The 15,939-nt window shown below is 41.3% G+C and overlaps 1 protein-coding gene across 1 annotated transcript; it reads right to left on the minus strand.

Moving 5' to 3' along the window:
* Positions 1 to 280: 280 nt before the first annotated feature.
* si:dkey-174m14.3 (uncharacterized protein LOC563117 homolog) lies at positions 281 to 11,415 on the minus strand (the record flags this gene model as incomplete). Its single annotated transcript, XM_035678268.1, is given in 5 exon segments — positions 281 to 2,611; positions 6,666 to 6,746; positions 7,148 to 7,255; positions 8,753 to 8,819; positions 11,254 to 11,415. Coding segments are annotated over 5 exon segments (1,831 nt in total), but the record flags the coding sequence as incomplete, so codon positions are not given.
* Between the last annotated feature and the right edge of the window lie 4,524 nt (positions 11,416 to 15,939).

Raw genomic sequence — 15,939 nt, forward strand, 5'->3', positions numbered from 1 at the left:
CTATTTTTAAATTCACATCAGTGATAAAGCCGGGCTTCCAAGTGACTCAGCAGGCACGCACCACATGGCTGCAGCAATGTGAGTTTGACTGATGAAGGGTCTCCCTCCCAGTTCAATCACTCCACTGCGGATCAGCAGACACGTAATTATCTTAAAAAGACAAGATCACATGCTACTGTACTTTAAAATTTAAATGTCTCTTTCATACATGCACATTTCAAATCCCCCCCCATTTGAACATGAAAAGAAGGCTTGGTTATATGTATAACTTGTGCTTTATTAGGCAAACAAAACAACCAAAATGTATAAACATGCATCGTTGTCAAAGAAACAGGGTTACAGTGGCTTGATGGGGTGTGGGCATCCAAATCTGAGGTAGAATGGGGGCAGGAAAACCTCTCTCTGTGAGATATAGAAGAGCAAAAATAAAAAATAATACTGACTGCTAAGACAGATCTCAAAACGTTCCATCAATAACAATATAACACACCCACCGATACTGTCAAATTCAATCAACAGAAGGAAAAGAAAATGTAGCCTGTGTTTCTCATTAAGTGATTAATTTGTGTTTGTTGTCTTCCTGTGTTCAACAATAATATTTAAACCCTCACAAAGGCCAACACCATTCCGATCAAGAAATAATGAATGAAACGAATCTATGTGCAGTTTATACGGGCGTCAGTTCTCAATTAAAATACTTAAATTTTTTTAGTTTTTCCGAATATAGGATTGGCAGGTTTTAATTTTATATACAAGTTCCAGGTTTATCAAGAAGATTTGCATTTAGTTTGATTGTGGATTTATTTCTTGCTAACAGCTACATACAAAATATATCACTCAATTTTCAGTTATAAGTATATATTTATACATTTGTAATTTAAATACATACACATTCATACAAATTTTTACGGGGCCACTTGAGCTCCACTCCCCTCCTACCGCCCCGCAGCCAACTCTTTCAACATGATACTTTTCTCAGGACAACTGTGGTGTAAACTGTTTCCACCCACCGCCATACGACCAAAGCTTTTAAATAATCAGCAATAGTTACATGTTCGTGATACTGAATTATTTGGCTCCTGACTTTTATTCAAACCATTATCTATCAAAATGATCTCGCTAACAGAAAGTGTAGCTGCTTGTAGCAGGGCCTTGCGTCTAGGATCCTATCAAAGAATAAACCTGATTGGGAAGTCCTTCAGTTCAGAAGTGTTCCGTAAAGCTGGGCCTTGGTCAGACTGTCCTTCCTGGAAAGTCCCAGGGAGCCAAATTTTTGGTTGTATGGAGGAGGAGGGGGTGGGGCCGGCGGCGGCGACTGGCTCGCCTGTGCAGGCATACTGTGCATTTCCACTTGGTAGTGCTGCAGTTCTGCAGCCATCTCCAGGGTTCTCTGGTTCAGAGACTCGGTGGAGCTGTTGGGGCTGGGGTCTACATAATCTGTGCTCTGGCCACCAGATGCCACATTGCCCTCCCTGTCTTTGGAGCTCCCTGAGTGGTAGAGGCTGTGCTCCGACCCCTGGCTGTCCTCGGCTCGGTACAGGTGGGCTTGGCTATGAGCCTGTCGCAGCCCTGGGCTGCATTCGGGACTGGGGCTGCCGGCTACCCACACTGGGTCCATGACACCCGCTGCGTGATGGTAATAGTCAGCCCCCTCCTGGAAGCTGCTGTAGAGAGGCCCGAGTCGGATCTTGGCCGGCCGGACAGAGAAGTGCTGCTCTGAGAAGCTGTAAGGTGAAGCCCGGCCTGGGCTGCGGTAGGTGTGGGCACTTAAGTCCTCCACACTAAGTTGTCTCCATCGGCCAATCAGTTCCTCCTCCTCGGGGGCTAACGTGCTGCCCCGGCGACTGTCTCCGTAGGCAACACTTGGGGATGAAGAGGGAGGGAGCGGCTCGTAGGGCTCACTGAAACAGGAGGACATGGTGCGGCTGTAGACAGGCGAGCTACCGTTCTGGTGGTGGCTCAGCTCCGTCTGCTGGAAGGGATGAGCGTTGGCAAAGCCTCTTGGACTGTCCCTCTCCCAGGATGAGTCACTCTTTCTCTCATAGTCCCCTGCATCTCTCCAGTCCATGTAGAGGGAATGGTGGCGCGGGGAGGAAGCTGCACTGCTGGGTGGGCCGTTGCCTTTGTCTTCAGACCCCCCTCCGCTGAAGCTTGAGTAGGAGCTGGAGCCCGCACCCAGTGTGGCAGGGAACTTAGGAAAGTGCTCCTGGGAGAAGCCAGCCCTCAACCCCACCGAGCCATCCTCTGGGTTGCTGTCTGTGGAGTTTTGGGGCCCGTATAGCAGCTTCCTCTCACCGTGGAGGTCCATGCTGGGCCTCCGCTCACGGTGCCGGTCGTCAGGGCAGTACAGGGCCGTGTCGCTACTGTACAGATCAGATTTGTAGGCTGCACGGAGCCCCAGTCGCTCTCCTGGTCCCAAGCGCTCCAAGATAAAGGCATGGTCCTGGGTTTGGGGGCTGGGAGAGCGGGAGGCCTGGCTGCTGCTGCATGCCTCGTCCGGCTTCTCGAGCACTTTGGCAATGAGAGAGGCTGGGATGGTGTCGGGGTAGGTGTGACAGAGAGGAGAGTCCTCCATGTGCATGGTCAGTCGCTCCTGAAAATCAGCAGGCAGCTAGAGATGTCAAAGAAAAGAGAAGGGCAAGGAAACACATGATATGAGTGTTTCTGTACCAGCATATTGAGCAATACTGTAGCAAGAGCTCACTACTGTCTCTGCTGATGTTTTTTTGCGAAGGGTTTGGCATACTACAACTGTTACAGGCTTTAAAAAAGCACCTTCTTCTATTCAGTTTCTTGAACCCTGTACACTCCGCTACAAAAGACTCCCACAACTATCTTTGTCTACAATAAAGTGCGATCGTTAAATGCAAGTTTATTGTATGTCACACTGAGTGATAGGGCGAATAAAGTTTAAGTTGCAGTCTGCGTCAGACTGTACGAAATCAATATGCCAGACTGTCAAATTCTGCAGTGAATGTGTGGCGAATCGTAGAAAGCAGAGACATGTCATTAGGTTGCGTCATCCGTCTGCGTGGTGCTTACATTTTGAGTCTGGAAGGTCCCACAAACATATTTTTCATTACTCACTTGCTGGATCTTATTAATTTAATCATTTTACTGGCTAAATATCAGATTCACATATGCAAGTGGTCTAACAGATGTCTCTCTTTTAATTAATTTCTGATCAATTTCTGTTGTTTTGTTTTTTCCAGTTAATACCAAAGATAAACAGAACTAGAAAATGCATATTGATGTGTCCAAAAGAAAATATTAATTTTAATTATCATGTGTATGTATATTTGTTTATATTTTTTTATTATTTATGATATATATATTTATTTATATTTTCCTTAGCATCATTTTCTGGTTCCATTTCTTGTTCTGTAAATTGCCTTAGAAAACCTAAAGCAAAGAAATATTTTTCTGTTTGGTTTCTGAGTTATTTTGTTTCTCTCTAAACCTTATTTTTGAATGCCGTTCATAAAATGTCACATTGACAGGACTGTTCTGTGTCATTTTATGTCATATTCTGACTGGTTGGTTTGTAGACATGTGTCGTAGCAACAGTCTATTGTGAGAAACTGGTCCTAAAAGGTCAGTGCTGTCAGTATTGTGCCGCAGGTTGTACTCAGTTGCCAAAGCTCCAAATCAGCCACCGGTGATCTAAGACCAAAGTTTTTGGATTGACAACCAAAGATTTGATCACATTTGATCAATAACTATGCACTGCATATATACTCAACGGATGTATCTTTGTAGAAAGATATCTATCTCATACTACAGTTTACTTTTCTTAAATATGTGTCAGTGTGTCACAAAGTACAGTAGGTGATTTCTGAGTTATCAAAACCACATACACCTGTGCATTTACCTAATCTGACTGGAATAATGTGTGTGACTCTTAAAATTTTAAAGAAAAAAGAGTGTCATTTTTAGAGACAAGAGACTAACTTAAAGGTGAGAAACTGAGGAAAAGAAAAGAAAGACATTTCTCTATTCCAAGCCTTTCTCAATATAAAAAAAAGGCTCCATCCACTATCTGTGCCTCTCCATAGCAACAAGCATTAAGCCAGCACATCATCAACAGGAATCTAGTCAGTTGTTCCTAATTGGCAATGAGAGGCAAGCTAATTATAACTTTGTAGATAGAGAAAAGACAAACACCACAGAGAACATGAAAAGACATTTTATCATAACAGTTTTATTACAACTTGGACCAAACTAAATGCCACTTAATTACTGTCCACACATTTTTCATTTGGGCTTGTTTTGAACAAGACCACAATTAGCTTTTATGTGGCGTTTAGAAATCCGAGCCCAACCATTTTATACCCTCCCTGTGCTTGTTTTGCAGCAAAACAAACGACTGAAGCACTTCAGTAGGCGCTGAAGAGCCACTGCACTTCTCAAAATGCTGCAGCGCCATTCATCAATATGCTTTCGATTAGCTCCCACCCACAGGACCAGCAAACTGATGGACATACAGTCGGTGCATGTATAGCCTCTGACCCCCATTATGTTTGGCAATATGCCCGCAGATTTTAACTCTGTAACAGATCCTGTGCTGTGTACTGCCTGTTTGTGCGTGCTGCATATGTCTGGGGGATATTTTATGAACCTCACGCAACCAAATGCAGTTTGCATTGATATTTCCATTTAGCCATATGAGCAAAACGTGCAGAGGCATTCTTTAACCTCATGGACACTTGCCAGCTTTAAAATCCACCCTTGTCACATGGGCGAGGCACAAGGCCCAGGGCTGATGCAGCGGAAAGTGGCGCCAAGCTAAGCCTAGTATTAAAACACTCATCAATACCCACATGCATTTCTTTTCACAAGCAGCGACGGGGGAGCGCGATGAGGCTGCGGTGTGCTCTTCATTTACATTTTGCCACATACTGTAGTTTTAACTCCTTGAACAGGCAGCTGTCCCTCACATTTGTGCACAATTTTTCCCTGAAGTAGTCTTCCGTGGCGCTTCATGCTTAATCACTGTCAAACAATTACATGATTACTAAACCTGGTGCTGTATAATTACACTCTGACTTAGCTGCATATTGAGTGACAGGAGGAGAAAGACTTTACTTTAGACTCACTGATGGGTGCAAACACATGATTCGTGCTACTGTTGCCTTTCATATCCGAGCCCACATGTAATTTCAGTTCAATGCCAAAAGAATTTAATGAGAATGAAAGCAGAAGGCAGTTGTGAATTCTTAATAATATTCCTCCTGTTTAACACACAATAAATGGACACGTGCCACAGCACCATCATTTGAAGGAAAAAGATATATTCAATGAGAAGCACAAATGTTTACGCCTGAAAAGAGTGACTGTTGAATTAGCCTCCAGTGTGTTTTGTCAATGTGCTATTATTCTGTGAAAAAAAAACACATCACGATAATGTTATAAAGATTTAATAAATTGAATAGTTTGGGTAAATATAAACAACATTTAATCTATATTTTTCAGCGTGAGGTAACCACACTTGAAATATAATACATAGATATTTAATATACTGTAAAGCAATCATGGCTTATAAAGCATAACTACTGTTTATAAAGTAAATGCCTGTATGTCTAGACTGTATCTTTTTTTGCAGGAAGCATGTTAAGCTGCGTTTTATTAACTCCCAACTTTTTTGAAACCTTGCCTCACTTTCACTCTCAGGTGAAGGTTATTTAGCCCAAAAAAACAGCTTTAATTCTCCAATCTCTGCCCCTCCTGCAGTGACCTACAGCAGTCACCACTCCACCGCGTCGTCTCTTATCTCTTCTGCCTCACAGAGGGCAAGATGACCTTCAGTTTTTTTTTTGGCCCATCTTGTGTCATGAGCTGAAATATCATCTTAGTGCTGCCTCACATCGTTTCTTCTCTTCTCCACAGATTACAGCTATTTACCAAATCTTTCCCTTTTACTTAGCAATCACATTATAGTTTGCAGCAAAAAGGTTACCTTCGGCTGCTTGTGACCTTTGTGAAGTGAAAATTTAAATGTATTCAAATGTAAAACTTTAAGGGATTTGTACGTCAGCCCCCGAGAGCTCAACACACTGCAAATTAAGGAAACACCTTCAACAATTTGACAAACGGTTATGCAGAATTTAGAAAAATTGCTGCAAAGTGAGAAAACAACCAAATACAGAAAACACAACCAAATACAGCAAAGCTGCAAGTAGTGCAGACGACAATTAAGAGACACTAAAAAATGATGCACATGCCCGGACACAGCTGATACACGCTTGTTGTAACACACAAAAAAAAAACTTACATTTTCGCTCATTTTCCAACACAGACTTACAGATAGCTTCCATGACTTCACTTGTGTGCATCTCTTTTTAGTGTCTGCAAACAGTTTCTGTTGACGTTTGTGCCACAGGAATGAAAATGTATTTGTATTTTATTCCTATTGGTAAATTGGTGAAGATCTTTCCTTAATTGCTTGTGTTTTGTCTGTTTGTATGTTTTTTTTCCTAAATTGCAGTGCATTCGGCTGTCAGGGCCACCGTAGATTTGATTTAAATCTTAATAAAATTTATGAAACTGGTGAAAACATTTGAAACGTAGAAAAAAAAAGAAAGAACTGCACTACATTCAACAACAACAACAACAAAAGATTGAGCTTGATTACAAGAGTGAATGACATGTAGAAGCGTAGGGCTCACCTCAGAGAGCTGGGCCCTGTAAAGAGATTTGTTGCACTGGAGAAGCTGAGCAGCCAGGTTGCAGTCCTTCCTGTACAGGTCCTTTGGAGCCACAACATGACCACAATTGGAAGACAAAACATTTAGGGATGAATATTCATGTTGGTGAGTATTTTCATCATCTCCACTGTTCAGGTCCCTGCAAATGTCACTTTTGTGCAGCATTATGAAGGTTAATAAGAGCAAAAGTGTCTCTGAATGCTGGTGTTTGATGAGTTTTGCTGTGACAACCTTAGTAAAGCATGACCAAAGAAGTTCCTAAGGTAACGATAGTATTCCTATTATTCTCTCTATTATCTAGTGTTAGAACAGACAGGAAGGCCGCGATGAGAAAACAAGAAAAATGTTGCTAACTGTAGTGACAAATTGAGCAGACAATAAAGAAAGTGGAGCTGATATATGTGTATTGTTCTCTAGAGATGGAAATATAAAGAGGCTCTTACATTGTCTTCTCGCAGCTTCTCGATGGTGAGTTTCGCCTCCATCAGGTGGTTGTTGAGAACGATGATCTCTCGGCTCAGCGCTCGCTTCTCATCGTCATGGTGCTGAGACTGACGACAAGAAAAAGCAGTTTTGGAAATGAGCAGCATGGAAAGCTCGACTACGTTAATAAACACATTCAAATTAAATTAGAGTACTACACAGCACTGAGCACATTTGCCATGACTTGTCTATATGCTTTAATAATTTATATTAAATAATAAAGTTAAGATATAGTTTAAATAATAAACTAATTAACTAAATTCTCATTGATTTTAGGCTTTTTAAAGAGCAGCTTTATTCTATGAAAACTGGTTTCCTGATATATGTACAACATAAACAGGATGTATTGTCTGCAGAAGACTGCATATGAGATTCTGGCTCTAAATAGATACACTAAAGATACATTAAGCAACTTCACACATTGATGGTGTTTAAGTGGCAGCAAGAGATGCCGTAGCTGATTTATTTATTTTTTTTGTTGGTTACTATGGGTAACAAAGAAACCATGACGTCAGTGAACTAAGCACTCCACAGAAGTACATTTTCTCTTTTTGTGTTGATGAAGACAGTTTACTGGACAGTCCAGGTCCGTCTTCATGAAGCACATGTTTGGAAGAGAATTTAGCCTTTTTTGTGCGACATTTTGCTGCCATAAAATCTTTTTTTGAGGTTTTATTATTTGACAGCTGCAATAACAAAATGTGGCCTTGTGTTAGTTTAAGTGTGCAAAAGTTTTGTCTTTTCTCTTCAGACTTTTCCTCCTTTGCGCAGTGTAGCAGTGCGAGTAGAAGCCCACTCAAAGTATATCACTGTGTTTATCTGTCTTGTAATTACATCCTCTATAGTTGGTGCAGGGCCACGGGGTCAGATGGGTTTGTGGCACCTCTGGAGTAAACAAGCTCTACGATTACATAGAGACTTACTCAGCACCTCTCTCACCCTTGAGGAGGGAAATATGTGAGATGAATCAATAACAGTTGATGAGGACACTTCACAAGAAAACTGTTGGTCTTTATTTTAGAAAATGACAATTTTTCTTCCCACTAAAGCCGAGTGACCTTCAGCTCCTTATTAACCTAGTGTCTTACTGCTGTAGCATTGTAATCACGACAAGGACGGCGGGCCGTGATGATTATTATCTTGCGCTGTAACAAACCCATTCGCTGAGCGTTTTCAGCTGTCTATTCAACAGCAGAGACACCTGATTGTCATACAGTGTTCTCAGAGAGGCTAGTTAATTGTATCTTTCCACCGGCAAAAGCAGTGTCTGACAAATGAAGTGAGGTGCGGTGCACTGAGGAACAATGGGTTTGCTATCACTCTGCCATTGGAAGGAGGACAGCCAATTGTAATAAGCCATAATTAACGTCAGTGGTACCAACAGCAGGGCATATTCATATTCAAATTGGCTCTCCAAGTGTTCTGTACCATGTCTAAACCCCATGACTTGCTTATGTGCTTTTTCTTTCTTCTGTGTGTACAGGTACTTAACCGCAAGCATTGGAATTTATATGACTGGATACAAGCACACACACACTCACACACACAGAGGCTTAAAAACTTACATCTCTGTGGATCTTCTCCTCCAGATCTTGGTTGATCCTCTGCAGTGCTGAGTAGCTGCTTTGTATTCTAAACGACACAATAAACGACATTGCTCACTTGCAGATAATAGTTTGTACGCACAGATGCAGTTTGTAGTAGCAGCCAGAGACCTCTCCAAACTGGAAATAAGCATATCAGCAGGCTCAGCAGTATACAAGTCAGAGCTGAATCGCACGCCTCGGGTTTCAGTTTATAGCACTTGTAAGTCTCACTCTACTGATATGATGATTTAGTGAATGTTTTATTCTGTAATTTGTGATCCAGATGGCAGAGACATATGATAAAACAACAGTTCCAGATAGAAATCGCTCACTCTCTGTGCCAGTGGATCCCAACGTGGGCGTCCCAAGATAAAGTTTAATTGTTCTCACTTTCATCTACATCTTCCTTTTTCTTGTGAAATTTTGGATACTGTGAACCAGTACAACTTATACTTTATACTCTATGTCATGCATGCTATATTATACTATCATTGTATCCTGTATATTATATTATGTTAACATGTTATACTGCTTTAATACATGCATGTAATATGTCAATTTTCTATGTTACTACAGAAAAAACTTATAATTACTGAATTATATCATATGTTACTGTGGTGTACGCTGTTATAGTAGATGGTATTATATTCTTACACTATATACTATACATTGCTGCTACTTAACACACTATGTCACTGTCACAGTACTACATTATTAGTAGCCTTATCTAATTATTTAATTGCTCTTTTAGATGCTTCTAATTATTTATCCTTTAATTTTTTCTATTACTTTGTATAAAAATATCTTATCTAATTTTATCTCGTCTTCATCTTATCTCTTTGGTTCTTACTTTGGAAATATTTTATTATATAAGTTTTTGTATTTCTTTATCATCGACAGGTAAGTTTTCTGGGGAAAGAATCATTATTTGGTATTAAGTATAAGGAAAATAGAGACTCTTAGTTTCTTCTTTAGATCCTGTCTGTGTTGAGATGTCCTGTACTGACACACAATACACTCTCAATACACGGCTTGATGCAGTTTATTATTGTGCCTTGCATTTCATCAGATCTGTGAGAAAAGGTCAGCTGGTCCTCATTAGCAGGAGGAGAAGAACTACGTACTGTCCTTTTTATTTAGGCTCTAAGGGTCTCTTCTCTTGAACCTCCACAGTTTACTACATCTCTCCTCAATTTTAAAGCTGCTGTTCACTGGACCCGAACGCAAAACTGGCTAACTTTAGATACCCATGGGTAAACACTGCATTTTGAAAGTGCAGCACTTTGTGCCATATAAATGGAGAGAAAAACAAAGAATTTATAACTTGAAGGTCTCATCCCACTGGATCAATTTAAACGTCAAACTGGTTGCACATGTGTGACTGAACTATCTTTGTTAGATGTCCATGTTTCCCTGCTGTATTCTTGTTTCTCTTAGCGACTTAAATCTTAATGAAAAACAAGGAATTTTGGCCAAAATCTTCTCACAACCCAGTTCCTCAAACATCTGATCTTGTGTGTAGACATTTCCTTTGTCCCTGACTTCTCTTTAGTACAATACATCCTGGATAGTGGAAAGTAAATATATTTAGTCAAGTACTATACAAATTTGAGGTATTCACTTTATGTGAGTATTTCCATTTTATTCTCCTTTATACATCTGCTCTTCTACATTTCAGAGGGACAAAATTATATGATACGCTCATAAAATACACCAGTGGCCTGATCCTCAGGTTGAGAACCACTGTCTATATTAAACCATTGTTTTGAAACTAGCCCCATTAGCTACAACAGTAAAACACTCCTTACACGTACATACACTCAGAATAATAAAAACGAATAATATAACATTCACAGGGTGAATATTTCTGTAGAATGAGTATATTTGATTTTGCTCTAACTGATAATACATCAGTACTTTTATTTGAAGAATAACACATCAAAGTCTGTTTACAGGTCCTGGGGGATACGACTGCAAATGTGAAGTAAGTTTTATAAAACCCTCTGTGGTTCCAGATGGAGCAGCGCAAAATCTGATAAACTGCCTCAAGTGATGTCATTTGAGTCAGTGTCGGTTGCAACTAAACACAACAAGTTTGAAAATGAAAGAAATCTGAAGGTGTGAAAGTGAGCTTTACCAAAATTCTGTTGTGGCTCGAGGCTACATTAGCTGCTACTAGCATAACACACCTGAATAGCCACCTTAGCTGTTGCATTGTGGGTAATGTAGGCACCAGGTTTTGACAAGGAAGAATAATGTGCGTAAGAAAAAAGACATCTCCAGTTCTGCTGCATAGATTTTTTGATTCTTTTTTTGTCCATTATGAGTCAGATGTTATTTTTATAATGTTAAATCTCTTTTATAATGCTACTACTTTAAAATTCAGGACTTTTTGTGTTATGAATTGAAGTATTGGTGCTTTTACTTGATTAAAGGATCTGAGCACTTCTTCCACCACTGTGTTGTACAGGTCGGCCTACCTGCGCAGTTTATCAGTAAACTTGTCCAGTTCCTCCTGTGCACGGCGCAGCTCCGTCTCCAGGTACTGCCTTGTGGAGTCAAACTCACTCTGCAGCAGCTCCAGCTTGTGTGTCGTGTAGGAAAGCCTCTTCCGTAAGTCCTCCTTCTGCTCCAGCAATGAGCTGCACACACACACACACACACACACACACACAGCAGATGATTGTGTTCAGGGCATATGGTGGAGCAAACGAGCTTGTAACTTGGGTATACGCGTATCTAAATGGACTTAAAGGGTCTACCTATCTTTTTAATGCACCCCTGAACGGCCATGCAACAGTGATGAGAGACATCATGAGAGGGTGAGAAGCGGAAAAGTTGTGTGAGAAAGTGCTTTGTATGAAGAAAACATGGGACCAAAACACAGATCGCTAATTAAGAATCCAGGCAGGGGTAAGCAGGGATACTGAGATTTTTCCTTCATTAGATCTTGGAGCATTAGATCTCTTTTTCAGCATTAAAGCTCTGCAGCACATCACAGAAAACCCAATCACCAGTGAGATTGGTCCCACCGAAAAAAAGAGAGGGTGTAATCTGTGATGAAATATGAGCCAATGAACTCTAATACATCACATGAATAGACTGTGAAGGCTCAGATTTACGGAACAGCGATACCCCCCACATGTAATTCACAGAGACAGCACAGTGATGACTATTTTCAGAGTATGTGCATTACCTGGGCTTTAATCTAATAAAAGGGCAAGTGTGAGTGGGAAAAGAGGAAATGTCTGTTGCCGTGATGGATCTGAATGTGCACGGCTGGGCTTAATGGACCCTGTATTGACGGACAGATGGAGGAAGGAGGGTAATGACTCTATCTGCAGCTGGATAACAGATGAGTGGATGGAGATGTGGTCACGTTGCTCTTTTCCCTTCCTCTCTTTGTCTCTTTTTCTCTCTTTTAACAAGATCATAGATGCAGAGGGTGGGGGGGCTGAGAAGGACGGAAAACATAAATCAGTGGACTGGTTCCCTTCAATGCTTTCAGGTATGATTCACTTTCCGGCTCATTAATATGCATGATAATGTTTCTGCAATCAGTGGGATGAAAAAGTAGACTGGGTCAATCCAGAATGACAAGTAAGACTAAATATAACCAGTCTGTAATTTTAGTTTAAATTCTAGTTGTTGTTTTTTTGTCTTATGAACCACTTTAGCTGGATTATTAATCAATTCAACAATTGATTCACAATCAATGCCAAACACACAAAACCCAGTGGTATATAATGGGTGTGACACATATGTATACAGGACCATGTATTGACTTGGTTTTCTTTTTGTTTTCTCTAGCCTCTCTGGGTAATGTGTACATAGTGGCATGTGATCTCATGTGGGCTGGGCATCTTTAGGTGTAGAAAAAATAGAAGTTCAATCATAGAGATGCAGCAAATTTAGGCCTTTTTTGTTGTTGATTGTGCTCCAAAAAACTACTTACATGAGCTTTCTGTGACCTGACAATTTATGATTAAGGTTAAGGTGTAGTTAGTGAAATGGTTATAATAAACTATAGTTGACTGTTGGTAGAAGTAGCAATGTGTACCATGGTTTTTGGCATCAATTTACTATGTCTGCCTCTGACACAGCTCTGTGCCAAGAATTGTTTGTACAAATAAATACGAATACAGTACTATGATAGGCTAATTGCTATATAATGACATACTTTTCTTGGTACAAATCCTATTAGGAATGATTATTTCACACTAAGTCTGGAATATTGTCTATTTTTCAGGTGATTGCCACAATCTTCAACAAAGTCAGTGAGTAAAACATTACCTGCCTACAGAGTGATTCAATGAAAGTCTCAACTGACTGGTTGGCATTTCAGTGCCCCGTTACCCAGCAGCCCCCACCTCCTGCCTGTCTCTGATTGGCAGGCATTCGCAGGGGAATACAGGTGTTTGTTGGTTGATATAGGCTGAGTTCACGTGAAGTAGCTCCAGGGATGAAAAATCCCCCATTAGTGACCTCCTCTCTGAACAGGAGCTGAGTCAGACATAATGAGTGCTTTCATTCCGGTGAGATGAGATGACAAGGCAGCATGACTTCTGGGCTCGGAGAGGCTGGATGAGGCTGCTTTAGCACCACTGGGCGGTGAGAGGAGACACCTCGTGGGCGGATGAACGGACAAACAGATAAAAAAACGGAGGACGGATGGAAAGATGGTGTCTGGGAATATCGCTCTTACCTCTTTTTCGGATGTTTGCCGCCATTTCGGGGGACTTTTAAGGCGGTTTTGCCAATGTATATCTTTTTCATGGTTTGTCTGTGTTCCTTCCCTCTCATGTGTTTATAGGGGTTGACCACAGGGAGACGTCATGTGTGTTAGTTTCCCAAAGGAGACCAGCTAAGTCTGGCCTGCAGAGTTACTGAGTGCTCTACCTGTGTTGACCCTGCCAAACAAAGCAAACACACAGGTTGGGAACTATTAGTAACTACAGTTCAACCAGGGATCCTGTTTGAAGAACAAAGTCGATATATATTTTGAAATGATATGAATGTCATTTTAATGCCAAAATCCCCCCACGGTTTTGTAGTTGGCAGGAAAAAGAAAAAGCTGAAACAGCATTTAACTCTGCACTAAATTCTGAGTAACAGACCATTTTGAAGGTTAGCAGCTCTTAAAAAGGTTAAAATCCCTCCACGGTGATGTAGCTTCGAGGCTAATGTTTTTTGTTTTTTTTAGTGTACATTTCCTTCACAATGTCACACTGTGTTGTTTCCTGCGAAGACACAGTGGAAGTCAAAATGAACGTATCTAAGACATCAACGGTAAATGTCAAGTTTTGGTCTCAGCGCGTCTGAGAGCAAGGGCTTCTTTCTGTTTTGCAGTAAAGATCAACAATCACATGAGGACAAATCTATAAAGGGAGAGGCAGGATATATTCCACAGCTTGCACCTTTGTGGAATTTATCTTGGTTCAATTAAACTTATTTGCACAGTTTCCTTCAATCTGGAATTCCCACTGCATGTATTTGGAAACTGGGACGTAAAAATGAATACGGAAAAAGTTCAGAAAAAGCATCCAGAGCTACTATTTATTAAGAGTTTAACACTAAAACACTCTTCTTTAAGATTGTGTGGGTGTGTTTGGTCAGATTTTTGACAGCGTCTGGCAACATAAACAAACAACCCCATGAACTGTCAATCACATATCTGATTAGTACACGGAAATACATCTTTTGACCAGTGAAAAGAGCACAAAGAAAAAAAAGAAATCTCTTATGTAAAATGACAAAGTGGTCTAAATTTAGCAAACTGTTTTTTGCTTTAATGTAGAATCCTGTCGCTCATAATAAGAAGCTGACTGAGAAAATGTGTTTTCAGGCCCCTTGAAAGAAAATAAAATGTCTTTGTAGGTTTTATGCCTGCAATCGTGTTCTCACTGGTCACCAACCTGCATCATGGTGGTTGATGAAAGGCCTTTGTGACAAGCAGACATCAGACTTATCAGTGAAAACAAACATCCCTCTAACCCTTCCTGCAAACACAAAGTCTTCATCTCCTATATGTCCAAACAAAAAGGACGTGAACTGACACATCCACCCAGGTCCGAATGAAAAGAGTTTGACAAGGCCAATACACCGAAGCTTCTTTTCCAAATACCAAAAACCGTCCCCTCAATCCCCTGTGCCTCGATGGCGTCCACGGCACAGGTGCAGCTGTCAACCCACAGACAAATGGTGCTGGTTATTAGATGAGATGGCCCGCCAAAGCTTGATCAAAGCTCCTCTGATCCGAGTCCTGGACCGTCCACTCGAACAGGAAACAGTGACAGACTTTGCATGTGACTGCAGTAAGTTATAGCAGAGGAAAGGATCATGTTTGGGGATGTTGTATCTGTAGATACTGTACACACACACACACAAGTAAAGAACAGATCACATTGAGAAACATGTTGATCCTCTGACACCCAGTTGTTGGGAGGTGATTTATGCTGCTGGCTGAGGAGGCAGGGAGACATGTACTCCTCCAGATGGTGACAGCTCACCACCGCCACTGGAGCCTTCACTCCAGCTGCTCCCCTCTGAGTCATAGCAGACCGGCTCTGGATATGTGTGTGTGTGTGTGTATGTGTGTGTAAGATTTGGTGGGTTTGAGCGTATCTTTGTGCACGTATGACGCCGTTAGTTAGTGTATATATAGCAATTTATGAGTTTATACGTGTGCGTGTATGCTCTTATACCTGTGCGTCACCATGTGTTTTTGTGTAAGTGTGTGTTTGTGTGCTGCGGCATGAGCTCTGCCCATTCAATCCCCTTCTCTCAGGAATGAAATAAACCAACAGTCTCAAACATAAAAGTCAAAAAGGACAGCTGTTAGCGACACATTTCTGGCCTCGTCAGGTGTCCGCTGTCGAACCGCCAACGCACAACAACTCTCACTCCTTCGCTCATTCACTCGCTTGCTTTTTCTTCCTTTAGCCGATCCTCACACTGCAGCAAAACCATAGACGGGGCTCGTTCAGATGCCGCTGCCTGCCACCCACTCATGCCATGCTGACATTTGAGAGGAACTCAGAGCATTGAAAAGAAGAGGAAGAGGAAGGGGAGGTGGTAGAGGAGGAGGAGGACATTAAAGTTGGGGACTGGGGGAAGAGGGAAAAGCAGGAAGCGTTTGAGGGGAATGCTAGCCAGAGTAGTCGCAA

The sequence above is a fragment of the Morone saxatilis genome, unplaced genomic scaffold (genome assembly GCF_004916995.1).
Source record: "Morone saxatilis isolate NCDOM2014 unplaced genomic scaffold, NCSU_SB_2.0 Contig7, whole genome shotgun sequence".
NCBI lineage: Eukaryota > Metazoa > Chordata > Actinopteri > Moronidae > Morone > Morone saxatilis.